This window comes from Nestor notabilis, unplaced genomic scaffold (genome assembly GCF_000696875.1).
Source record: "Nestor notabilis isolate BGI_N333 unplaced genomic scaffold, ASM69687v1 scaffold28902, whole genome shotgun sequence".
Lineage (NCBI taxonomy): Eukaryota > Metazoa > Chordata > Aves > Psittaciformes > Psittacidae > Nestor > Nestor notabilis.
The window spans coordinates 381-13,483 of NW_009919210.1; the positions used below are offsets into that span (position 1 = coordinate 381).

Genomic DNA, 13,103 nt, shown 5'->3' on the forward strand with positions numbered 1-13,103 from the left:
GAGTGTGCTTTCCCTCCCGTCCCTTTGTGCCCTTGCGGCTCTTGCAGGAAGCATTTGGAGCCTTCCGGTTCCTGGAGGGAACCCACACGTTTAAAAAGCTCTGGTGGGTTGTCTGAGGACCTGTGGACACGGGCAAGACAGCCAGGAGGGACTGAGCACCCTGTGGTCTCTGCAGCATCACCTTCCCACCAGTGCCATGCTCCGGGGGCAGCCCAGCTCGTCTGCAAAGAGTCTGTGGGGTACCAGGACCGATCGTCCTGCCTGTCGAACGCTGGGCGCTGCGTTGTGCCAGTGATACGGAAGAAGATGTCAGGTCCTGTCGCCTTTCTGAGTACCCAAAAGCATGAGAGAGTCGCTGAAGGGTGGGAGCTGGATGCTGCTGGTTGGGCAAAGGCAGAGGATGCTCGAACTAGGCAGAGGATGCTCGAGCTGTGCAGAGCTTGAAGGCTGCAGCCCAGAATGATCCCGGGTGGCTGGTACTGGGGGGTTTCTGCTCTGACCAAGCGGAGAGCCTGGAGAAGATGTGGTGTGGTGGGAGAGAAGTGCTTGGTAAGCACAACAGAGGAAGGTATGCCTGTGGGCATGGCCCGGGACCGCGTGCAGGGACATGGAGCACAAGTACATTGAGTCTCTGGTGGTTCTGGTTTCACTGCAGCCCTTTGAGCAGAGCACGAAGCCTGGTCTCTGTGGGATAGGTTTTCTAAACAGCTTGAGTGCAGTTGCTGAGCACATGTAGTCAGGGCCAGATCGTCAGAAGAACTCACTAGCCAGCAGTTCGCTTTTTGGAAAACCTGACCATTTATTCAAGCATCTAAATGGGAGCTGAGGCATTCCAGAAATCTGGTCCCTATTGTGCAGGCTGGCTTCTTGCTGAACATGGACATACGTACACACTCCTACATGTAAGCAGAGGGCTGCTCAGTTTGACGTAGCCTCTGCGCTGCCGACGGCGAAGGGAGATGTTTCAGCCAGGACACAGCCAGGACTGTGAAGCTGGAGGACGCGAGTTTGGTGGTTGCCATCACAATGAAACTGTGGGAGGTTTTCTGGTTTGCTGTGGTGACACTCAGGACGTTGCTGCCTTTCCCCGTGCGTGTGCACATGTGTCTCTGTGTGTAGGTTCATTGTGGTTAGCCAAAAAGGCTTGGCTCTGCCTTATGTCATCTTGACCATGATATGTGAAATTAAATCATCACAGTGCTGTCCTGCTGTATTACTCCCTCCTCTTGCAGCTTCATGACTGAAAAGCCTGTGGGATTTGGGGTCTGAAAAGGAGAGAATAAACTCTGTGGTACTCAGAAAGTTTAAGGATTGGAGTTTGTGCAGTTACTTGGCAAAACTTACTGCAATGAGGCTCCTGTTCTCCATTTTTGGCTTCCATGAGTGACACTGGGAGCATCTACAAGTAGGTGAGCGTGTATCCAGGTGGAGTGGGGATCCCTGATGTTTCTGTCTGAAGTTATGGATGACTTTGTGAAATATCAGCAAGTTCCTTCGTCCCTGGTTTCCCCATTTGTAAAATGAGATGTAGACATTAAAAACCTCTCGTCAGCCCTTGAAACTCTCTCTGCTGTGTGCTATTAAGTGAGTGCAAACTGTTACTACTACTGGAATAACGAACGCTGATCTGCACATAGTCTGTGCTTAACTTAGCTGCTTAACTAACTGGGCTACAGTTTCCCCATCTTCCTGTCCTAGAAGACCCACGAGACACAGAGTTTATAGCACGAGAAGCCCCAAAGTATTTAAAACATGATGAGATTTAGCAAAGATTTAATTTTCATTTGTCTTTCGGCACTTAGTCTGCAGGAATCACATTTTCAAGCTTTCCATGTGCACTGCCAAAGCTGGAAATTTATATTAAAGAAGGGGGTGTGTGGAAAGAAAACGGTTCTAACAGAGGCTTTCACAGATATGCTGAATGCCAGGAGCCTTGTGATAAAATGATGGATATTGGCAGCGTTGGTTGGGCACTCAGCAAGTGCAGGGAAGCTCGAGGCTGCGTTGGCCTCCTTTTTGCATCAGCTCATCCCAGGGAAACCTTCCGTGGTGCTTTCCCTGCCTGGTGGCTGCTGCATGGGCCTCCTTTCAAGGGCAATGAAAACTCAGTCAAATACACACTGGAAGGTGCTGATCTCTGGAGCACTTTTGCTTCACTTCATGCCCTGTCCTTCCTCTTGTCCCTTTTTTTTACCCATTCAGTATATTGTTTTCTAAGCTAATTATTCCACTCTCTTCTCTCCTCCCCAAAACCACACAGTGGAGCTCATGTGTTTGCTGCAATTGCATCTTCCCCTGACAGCATCCCAACTTTGGCATGTGCTGGCAGCTGTAGCCTCGGGGCTTTGCCTGCATGAGGAAGCAATCAGCATCTTTCTGAAAGTCAGTGAGTTGTGATATGACTGCTCTGTTCTGAGTGCACCTTCGGTCCAGACTGAGGGCCACAGCTTCTAGAAGAAAAGGCCCATGCAAGGGAGTTGTACCAGAAGAGGCACAAAAGGGTCTCAGGCAGGAGGATGGGTTTCTCCAAGCCCTGCATCTCCTGCAGGTGTTTATCTGACTGCAGCTCTCTTGGTCCACACAGCAGTGACCACACTGGGGAGTTTGGAACTGAGCACAGAAGGTTCTGTACCTTCAGCAAAGAAAGCCACATCTTTAGCTGGTATCAGTAGCACAGAAAAGCTCCTGTTGTCAGCTGAGTGTGTTCCCATGGGAGCATGCAGCTAGGAAAACAGGGAGGAAGCAGGAGTGTGGATGGAGCATGCTCTTCTAGCCATCATCCTGTATGCCAGCTGGCCTGGCATCCTCAAGCCCCACTGAGTGGAGGTCACACAGGCCTACCTTTTCAGTCCTTTCACTGAGAACATCCAAATAACACTAACTAAGAGTAAGCTCCTTGGTTACAGAACATTCCCCAGGAGAATATAAAATCAGGGCAGGCAGGACTCGGTGTTTCCCAGGCCATGACTTTCCCTTGGTTTGCTGTTTGAAGAATCCCAAGGTTCTGGGATTTTAGTGAGATTAAAAACCAGAATGAAGAAATCAAACTAAATAGTCTGTCTCCTGTGAGCAGAGATGGACCCAGACCAACTGTCTCTGTTGGGAGGGGAGATGTGAGGGATCTCTCTCTAGGTTAAACCTACATTCTGAGATCTCCACTGGCTGATCTCTTTACTTGTGCACATACAACGTGGGCTGAAATCAAGATTCTCCCATTGTCTGCACAGGGTGGATCTGAGAAAGCCTTGAAGAAGGCAGAGAGTGAGGGTAAGGGGCACACTGGGGAAACAGCAAGAGGAAGGCTCAGGTTTCTTGGAATCAGCCAGAGCTTGTTAAGTCCTTCCCTATCATCTTACCATAATCTGATTTGGGGGCTTCTGTTGATATTCTGCACTCCAGATGTTGGCTGCAGCTGGGGTAGAGGTAATGGGATGCTCCCAGACAGAAGAAGCTGGGATGTGGGGGAAAGGATACTGGGCTCATGTGGATGGGTGGAGAAGGAAAAGGGAATGTGAATGTATGGTTGTAAATCCACACCACACACCCTCCTTTCTATTCCCTCACAGCGGCTATTCTCAGCAGAGGAAAAGTTACCTTTCCAGTGCTCTCTGGTTTCTTTTGCAGAGTCGGAAGGACAAAGAAAGACCTAAACAGAAGCACAAAAAACGTCCGGAGTCTCCCACCAGCCTTACCCCATCCTTGGTGCCCGTGGCTGCAGAGAAGGTACCAAACCCTCAGGATGTGAGTGCGGGGATGGAGGGCAGGGGGAAACCATTGGTACTGAGTGGGGAGGACAGGGCAGGAGAGCAGAGAAAGGGCTTTGTCCCTGTAGTTTGATTCCTGATTGTCACATTCTCACTCTCTGCCTCACTCCCCACTTTGGGAATTTAACATGGCAGCTGTCTCTATTCCTGTCAGCGTTGACGATGCAGTCATGGAGCTGAGCTCCCAAGTGATGGAGCTGTAAGTGCCACCCTGTTCTGCAGCAGCTGTTCAGATTGGAAGCTCTCATGGAAGAGAGAAACATCCACACTTTGGCCTTTGCTGCTGCCACATCGTGAACAGCTCAGGCAGGTGGATAAGCAAGACAGGGCTTGTGGGAGGAGGTGTTATCCTTCATTAGACAAACTGATGGAGCTGAGGGAAGAAGTCCCAGACAATCTTAGAAGTACATAAGATCTTCAAATGGCATAATAGAGGTGGCTTTTCTGTGCAAGACTATGGGAGGTTGGTTTCTATTAGGTCCCTCATTTCAGGAACATTCAGGCAGAGGGGCACAGTGAGGTGGCCTGGGTTGCTCCTGGGGTGTAGAGGCAGTCCAGTTCCTGCTGGGAAGATGCTGCTTGTGTGCATCTTCTCAGTGCCCAGGGCTAGTGAGACACAGTCAGGTTGTGTGTGCGTTTCTCTCTATTCACTGCTGAAATCATGCTGCTGACATGGACTTTTGCACCTGGCTGTAAAACAGGAAAACCCATGAGCCCCAAACTCCCAGTAATGCAGAATAGACACAGCTGAGCTGGCCTCAAGCTTGCACGCAGCAAGGTGAAGGCCAAGTTTGTGGTTGTTCAGGGTCAGGAAACAAGTGAGGTTACTCCAGCACCTGGACCTTTGGAGTTGGCCTCTCCTGTGTGTAGTGGTAATGTAAATTAATGCAACTCCTTAGCAGGGCTGTTCTGGTATAAGTGAGAGTAGGACTAGGGCCAAGCTCCTCCTAGAGCAAATAAACAGCATGTCCCAGGAATGTCCTTTTGTGCACAAAAAATGCTCCTTCAAAGGCTTGGGCGTCCTTTACGTGGCAGGACTGCCCTGTGGAACTGAAAATTCACAGGCTGGCGGTGTCTGTGTATGTGAGCAGCGCTGCAGGGGCAGTCTGGAAGGGAGAAAGCTCCTGCCAGTCAGCACAGGGTCACTTTGGGTTAGGGCTGAAGAGGCTTTTCTATGTTCTGTGTGAGGCCAAGCCTCAAAGCAGGGAGCAGATGTAGGTCAGAGCTGAAATGGCGAAGCTGCTGTCGTGGTTCTCGGGCTGGGAGAAGCAGAAAGTTATAGCAGGACGGAGCGGAGGAAGAGCCTCAGAGCTGCCATCACTCTTGATTTACCTGGGCTTTTGTTCGGGCAGCTCAGCTCTGGCTTTGGGAGCAGCAGATTCACCCCGTTAACAGAGCTGCCAGGAACTGATGGCCTAAGAAGATTGTTTTCAAGCTGAACTGAAACCCAAACCCTGACTCCTGGCCAGCTCGAGCGGTTGTGAGACAATTACCCACTGTCTCCTCCAGAGCCCTGCCAGACCTTTATCAATGAGGAGGAAAGGGTCCAATTCACTTTTACAGGCAGCTTTCAACTCTTTGTAAGCTAAAATTCAGGATACCCTAATTACTGTGGCCACACTTGAGTGACAGGGTTTTAGTGTTTCCCTAGGGAGTTACTATTAATCCTCATAACAGAGAGTGTATTTCCCTTGCCTTTTTTTTGTGCATAGATCCCAAAATACTGTTCCAACTCCGTTACCAAAGGTACCCCAGGTGGAATTTAAGAGCTGCTCAGCAGCCTGCTACAACCCTGCACAAACCCCTCAGAGGGTGGTTGTATGAGGCTTTCTGCATAGTTGCACTGGTGTAACATTGCACAGGCTAGACTAACTTAAAACCTTGAGACACATTGATGCAGCACATCCAAATAGGTTTCCTCTTGGAAGCCAAAACTCTCTTTGGCCTTTCTGGCTCATAGACAAGTGCAACTCATCGCAGCAGAGTGTACTGCAAACCAAAAGCTGATAGGCATGGTGTGACCGTGCAGAAGAGCATCGCTAGTCCCTGCTGCACCATGGTTAGAGTCTGAGGAGAGCTGGGTCTCTTCCTCTCCTTACCACTTGCATGATCTTGGGCAAATCATTTAACACCTCCATGGTCTTATCCAAGTTTCCCAGTGAAGCAGAGTACAAACTCCCCATGGATAATCCCTGTGGGTGACACAGCACCCTGTCTTTTGTGGGGAGCAGCTGGGCAAGAGCACATCTTACTGTGCAGCAGGACACTGGCCCAGTGGGCAGAGCCACAGGAGGCTGGTGCAGCCCTTGATGTCCACGCCAGAGCCGTGTTGCCAGCACTCTGTGATGCTCACACCATAGCCAGAGCAGCACCACACACAGTGGGTCCCAGGCTCCCGTCCTGGTGCACATGCTGTGCTGGAGCAGGGGTTGGACTGGTGGCACTGAGCATCACTCGTGTCCTGGCGCCAGCAGTGAGGAGCAGGAGCCAGATGATCAGCAGATTCAGGCCCTGGCACCGGTTGCTCTGTGGACACCAGGACTATGGGCAGACTGTAGTATGGCACCAGCCATTAGGCCATGGAGAGGGGTTACTGGTACCTGAAGCCACACTCCAGCCTACTCCCAGTTTACTTAGCCTAGAAGGAGCCTGGAGCAACAGGCGTCTGAGCCCCAGCATCTGATGTTGCTGCCAAAGTTCTCTGAACCTTTCAGCAACCCTTTAATAACGTCTTTTCAGAGCTATACTCTTATGTAGTAGGACTTTTCAACCCACTTCAGCAGGTGAGGCTGACAGCAGTGGCACTACACTGCCTTGCTTTAGAGGAACAGTGGTGTATTGCACTTCCCTGTCGTCTCTGGCAGCCTGGCCTCTGCGTTCATGTTTTTCTTTAGTTTTGCAATCCAGATTTCTTTTTCAGTTCCAATTTTCACCTAATCCATCGTCCACCCCGTGCTCCCCTCTTGAACCATTTAGTTATGAAGATCCTTTGATGTGGTTTCAGTCTTCCTCTTGAAATCAATAGCGGTAGATCTCTGACTCTGCCAGATTTTTGAACATCTCACTGAGTGCTTCCCTGTGTCCTCTAGGAAGTTAAATACCATCAGTACCTGACACTTGGACTCTCCCAGGCCTCTGTGTGCTGTCTGTGCAGGGACAAGCTCTCGCTGCCTCGCTCAGGTTTGGCAGATAAACATCCTGAGAACACAGTGGTGGCCTCAGCTCTCATCTACACCGGAAAGTGAAACTAGGGTGCGACTTCACAGCATGCAAATGCCTCTCCATAACACCTCGTCGCAGCTTTCCTCCTGCCTCTGCAAAGTGTGTGTGGGTGAGGAGATGTTCGTTGCCCTCACAGAGGGGCAGGAGACCTCGCTGGTGGGGCGCAGGAGTGTCCATTCTGGGGAGCACACTCAGCTGTGACCCGCTGCAAATCCCCCAGGGTTTTGGGGGGATGTAGAGAGTGGTTTTGTGCTGGAGAGAGGCTTTCTTTCCTTCTCCCACTGGCTGCTTGGAGCTCACACAGACTTTCTGGGGAGTGGGAAGGAAGCAGAGAACATCCCCTCTGGGTAAGAGTTTCTGGCTATTTCACATGGTCCATCCAGAAATGCTGCCAGAAGGGAATGCTTCTGAACAGCCTGTTGGAAAGATGACATCTGTGGAGTGGGTCTGGGGCAGAGGAGGGTTTCTCACCATGGCAGGAGCAATGAGCCTCACCAGTAAGTCTTGGCAGCCGGAGTTTCTCTGTCTCTATAGTCACAGGCTGCCAAATTGAGGAGGCAGTTTCTGTGCTCAGGATCTCTCCGTGTAGCTGGTGCCTGGTGCTGGGATGGGGTTGGTGAGCAGCAGCACAGCAAACCTGCTCTTCCCTCCTGCTGCGAGCGCCCCTGGGGAGCCTCCTGCTGCTCTCTGTTGCGCTCGCAGTAAATCTGCAGGATTGCAACCCCCCCAGCTGCCTTCCCCTGCCAGCTGCAGGCATCAGGAGCACTTGTTGACACACACTCACACATGCTGTGCGTTTTGGGCTGCAACATCTGGCTCGCTCTGGGTTTTGTAAGCTAAGCTGGGGAAACCAAGGCCTCCCACTCCCATCCTTCTGCAGTCAGGTGCTGGAGAGGGAGCCCGGCAGGATGAAAAGCTCCTGATTGCAGACACCATGGAAGGCAGGGAGACTTTTCAGGTTTCCCGCTGTTTCTTGAGCTCTTGGTGTCTTCCCAAAGCTGGCCTGGAACTGACAGATCCTGGGAATCTCTGCACTGTGCCTGGCTCAGGCAAATGCACGGTCACTGTGATGGGGTAGGAGGTTCTGGGGGAAGGCTGATGATTATTCCTGCTAATCACAGCGTGTCTCAGCATGGATATTTACAATAAGAATTCCTTTGGCATCCTTTGTCCTGACATGAGTGGAAATTTGCCAGTGACATCAGGGACTTAAAAATACAGTCTTCATAGAATCCCAGACTGGTTTGTGTTGGAAGGACCTTAAAGCTCATCCAGTTACAACCCGTTGCCGTGGGCAAGGACTCCTACCACTAGACCAGGTTGCTCCAAGCCCCTGTGTCCAACCTGGCCTTGAACACTGCCAGGGATGGGGCAGCCACAGCTCCTCTGGGCACCCTGTGCCAGCGCCTCAGCACTCTCATAGTAAAGAATTTCTTCCTAATGTCTAATCTAAATCTCCTTTCTGTCACCTTATAACCATTCCCCTTGTCCTATCACCACATTCCTTTATAAAAAGTCCCTCAGCCCATCTCTATCTCCTATTTCCCCCTACAAAAAACAGCAGCACGGTGCTGCCTGGTCTTGAGATGGAGGGACGGGACATGGTAAATACTGTGAGTGGCTCAGACACAGAGAAGCTGTGAGATGCTGATGGAGACTCGTCTCACCTCCATCTAGTGATCCAGGATGGAAAGGCAGCTGGTGCTTACAGCCTGCCTGGGTGGCTGCTTCTGCACATCACCCTGCAGTGCATGGGCTGGAGGAGCCCTTGCTCTCGTCGCATTGTTCCTTGTTGGCATCCTCCCTGCTTCCCCTGCCAGTAGTTTAATCCAGGGCAAAGCTGCTCTGCGTGGCTGACGCGCGGCACCAGCCTCCTCCTTTTCCTTCTGGATCTCCTCAGTGGTTCCCTCTAGGAGCTCGTCCCGCCAATCAGGAGGCAAAGAGATGCTCTTCTGATTTCCCATCAATAAATTAATGAATGAAGAGCTTGGGTGCTGCACAGTGTCCCAGGGAGGCCAGGAATGAGGGACAGCCCCTCGGGGGACAGGAGGTACGTGCGTGCCGGCGCGACTTCGTCTCACTTCGGGCTCCTGGGTTGAGGCAGGAGTTTCCCCATCAGAGCGTCACCTCCAGCTGAGGCAGCAGGTTTATTCTGGTGACATTTTTCACTTGGTTGCTTTAAAGAAACCTTCAAAATGTAGCTCCTGGCTCATTTTGAAAGAGAGCTCTCACTTCCTCAGCGCTTCCCTGCTTTTTCTCCCCTCGGCAGCATGTCACCCCACCCCCACCTGTTTGCCACACACCAAACGGTGGTGTTTCTGCACACACACGGATTTCCACGCTGGGGAATAGCTGATGATCCAGGGATTGAGACCTCTGGTTGTGCCCAAGGCGAGCAGCGGGCATACAGGTTGCTCCAGCCCTGAGCTGGAGAATCTCCTGCATCAGGAAGGTGATGGGACTGCAGCCCTCATCGCTGTTATTAATACTGGCATGATGATAGCAGACCCCTCCACTTCAGATCAAGGCCATGTTGTGCTTGGCAGCCCATGTGTGTCTCCTGGAAGGCTCCATTGCCACATAGATCCTGCAGGACCCATGGAAGCAAGTGGGAAAGAAATAGAGGCACAGAGAGGGGAAGTGATTTAGTGCGGTTTCAGTTTCCCTCTCCTTGCTCCTTAGCTGCATTGCTTGGGCCCTTGCCTCAGATTAAGGCTCTCTGGAATGGTTGCTAGAGAAGGACCCTTGGTGGGGAGGAGGGTGGGAGTTTCCACATGGATTTGCCTGCTGCGACCTACTTGGCAAACGATATCTGGGATAGCATTTGGCAGGAGGTGGGAAAATCCTGCCCCTGGAATCCCTGGGAGTCGCTCAGGGAGGCTGTGAGGTCAGATGAGCCCTACAGGTGAGTGTCTGTCCCTTTGCCACCTTCAGCTGAGCCAGCTCAGCCTCTCTTCCCCTCTCTTTGTTTGATTTTTCCTTTATCTTTGCAATGAAGGTTTATTTCCCAGCTCAGATTTCCCCCTCCCACCCTGCACCGCTTCATTACCTGCCCTGCACTCCCTTCATGACACTCGGGATCGAGAACATGTTTTCTCATGTGGTTTCCCCCCTGCCCTTCTGTGGCCTCGTGCACCTTGTGCAGGGAGCTCCAAAGAGGTGAATTTATGGGAGGAAAACTCAGGGCTTTGCTTTTCTGCTGAGACATGAACCATCTCGTTCCTGCCACTCTGAGAGCAGGCTCCGGACTTCCCATAGCCCCCAGTCACTGCTCCCCTTTCCCTCCCCAGGCAGATGTGGAAAGTCAGAAAGATTTTCATGCTCCCTCTGAGCTCGTAAATCAAGAAGGTTTAATCTCCTACATCCAGGAGTCCGTGATGAGAAAATACAGCTCCCCCCCTTCCTCTCTCCCCTAATTTCCACCACTCCCTTCCTCCTGTCTTTCATATTCCCGGCACATCTGGTGTGTGTTAGGCTGCCAGCTGTTGCATTGTGCAGAGTGATTAAACCGTGTGGGAGGAATGGGGAAGGATTTTTATCTGGCCATTCATGAGTCTGCATTACAAGCCCTTTTTTTCCTTCAGCTCTCCCCAAGAAGAGGTCATCTGGAGTCAGGGATAGTGGAATGTAAGAAAGGGATCGGGCTTCTTCGTGTCTTCCCTCTGTCTGCTCAGTAAGAAATAAAAGGTGTTTGCACTAATGTACAGGTGTTACATTTTGGGCTGGAGCCATCACATTAGGGCTCTGTCTATAATATTGATTGGTTGCAGTAATATCTTGCAAGAAGTCATCTTTGAACACTGCTGGTTTGGCTTTGAAGTGGCTTGAAGGTGAAGTTTTCATATCTTAGTGTGGGTGCCCTGGGGGATCTGGGTTTTGGTTCATTCCACTCTCCCCCTGCTGCTCTCATCCCAAGCTCCTGGATTTCCTAGCATCTGGCCAGCCTCTTCATCTCCCCTTGCTTCCCTGTCTCCTGCAGGCTTAGATGGGGTTTGGAGAGCATCTGTTGCTGCGTGGTCGGATGCTGCTCCACCAATGTCACTGTGAAATACTGCAGTAGATCTTGGAAAGCCCTGGGCTGGCCCCGTTCGATGCTTTAGGGAATCCAGGGGAACTCCTGTCACAGCACAAAAGACAAGTAAATTCCCCCAGTTGGAATGACCTTGCAGAGAACAGCACACCTGAGAGATGCAGCTGAGATACATGCTTGAATCACAGCCAAGTTCAGGTTGGGTTAGGGCTGAATAACCCTCCGAGGTACTTCCCTCTGCTGACGGTGCAGAGAATCTGTGGTGTCTGTGCCTGGATTGGCAGTTCCCTGTTTAATTTCCTGCAGGTAGATGGGATGGGAAGCAGCAATAGAGGGAAATGTGGCTTTTTTCTGCTGAGCAACATGACCTGAACATCACTTTGTGGGCAGAGGGGGCAATTACTTCTCTTAAGGGGAAATTGGTAAAAAGAGCCCCTGCTGTGGCCACATCTGGCCTGAGTGAATGACCTTTGTGTTTGCTGCTGCCAGGGCTCTACTAGCCACCATGAGGGGAGCAAAGAGACCTCGGAGGTTGGCCGGTCGGAGGTGAAAGGCAGGAAGTCCTCAAGCCATGGAAGCAGCCACAAGGGGAAAAAGACTGGAAGTGGGAAAAGCTCAGTTGGCTTCAGCTCAGCTTCATCCAGCGGGACCTTCCAGCCTGCAGGTAAGGGGTGAAGGCAAGAGAGGAGGGGAGAATGGATGTTTTGCTTTGCTCCTCTTTGATATGTAGCTGTAAAGATACACCAGCAAGTGCTCATGGTTGTTTCTTTAACCCCTGGAAGAGAAAGGGAAAAGTCTTGCTGCTACTAACTCCTTGCAGAGAGGGAAGAACCAAGGCAGATGAGTGTTACAGCTCCCCTCCCGCACAGACCTGCTGCACTGCAAGGGAAAACAGATCCAGATGTGTGAGTGGAGCGAGGAGGGAAGGGATACAGGCAGTATGGGCAGCACCTGCCCTCTCCTCCCTAGGTGGTACTGTCTGCAGCAGTGTTCTAAGGAGTTCTGGTGGAGAGACCTGAGCCAAACCCTGGGATCCAGGCTCTCCTGAGCTCTGAGTCAAAGCCTTGTTGGGCTCCCATTGCTCTGACCCTGCTCGGTTCTTTTCTGAGCTGTTGCTGTAATGGCCAGTGTGTTTCATCCCCTGGTACCCTAATGGGGCTGGAGGGATGGATGGGGGATGATGCAGGGCCTGGGGGAGCAGACATGGGCAATATTTGGGTAGGGTGAAGATGCTGGTGTGCACCTCTTGTGTTTGCCAAAGAGCGTCAAAGGTACGGGCTTGGGGGTGACAGGGATGGCTTCAGCTCCATAAGCAGCCTGTGCTAGAGGAGCTAGGCCAGGTTGGACGGGGCTTGGAGCAGCCTGGTGTAGTGGAAGGTGTCCCTGCCCATGGCAGGGGGTTGGAACTTAGCATTGAAGTTGCTTCCAACCCCAAACATTCTATGGTTCTATGACCTGTGTTGTGACCGTGCTCCTCTCGCCAGCCTCCTGCTATGGGCTGAGCTACTGCCACCATGAGCCTTCCCATCCGTGCTTCCTCTCTGCTTCCCCCAGGTACGTCCTGCAGCAGTTTGCAGTGCTCCCAGGACTTTGTGACGTTCCCCAAGCTCGAGCAGGACGACGAGAAGTACCGGAAGCCTGTCTCTTCCTCCTCTTCCTCCCACTGCTCCCCTCTGTATGAAGGCCAGAAGGGGGACATCTTTGAGCAGAAGGTGATCTTCTCAGGCTTTGGGTCCATCATGCGCTTCTCCACCTCCGCCGTGAGCCAGCAGAGAGGCCGTGATGCTTCCCCTGTGGACTATAAAGCCTCAAACACTGTCAGCGGCCCTTCGGTGGGCACCGGTGGGACCGGCGGGCAAGCGCATGCCATCCCTCAGCATGGAGGAGGGAGAGGTGCTGAAGGAAAAGAAGCACAAGGGTAGCAAGAAGAACAAGCACGGGCCTGGCAGGCCAAAAGGGGGCAAAAGCAAAGAGATTTTGGGTGCCCAGCTGGCTGGGTCCACGTCTACGTCCTCGTCGCCCTTCTCCGGGGGCTCTCTTGTTAGCTCCAGCATCGGCAGGGTCTCCACGCCCCTCAGCCCCCACGG

At 52.0% G+C, this 13,103-nt stretch overlaps 1 protein-coding gene across 1 annotated transcript in view; it reads left to right on the top strand.

The window, feature by feature from the left end:
• Positions 1 to 3,624: 3,624 nt before the first annotated feature.
• LOC104402296 (protein AF-17-like) overlaps positions 3,625 to 13,103 on the top strand; it is a gene marked incomplete at both ends in the record, with an annotated part of 12,206 nt that continues 2,727 nt past the window's right edge. The window contains 4 exon segments of the mRNA XM_010010133.1: positions 3,625 to 3,723; positions 11,506 to 11,680; positions 12,571 to 12,871; positions 12,873 to 13,093. Of these exon segments, the coding sequence (XP_010008435.1) occupies positions 3,625 to 3,723; positions 11,506 to 11,680; positions 12,571 to 12,871; positions 12,873 to 13,093 (796 nt within the window).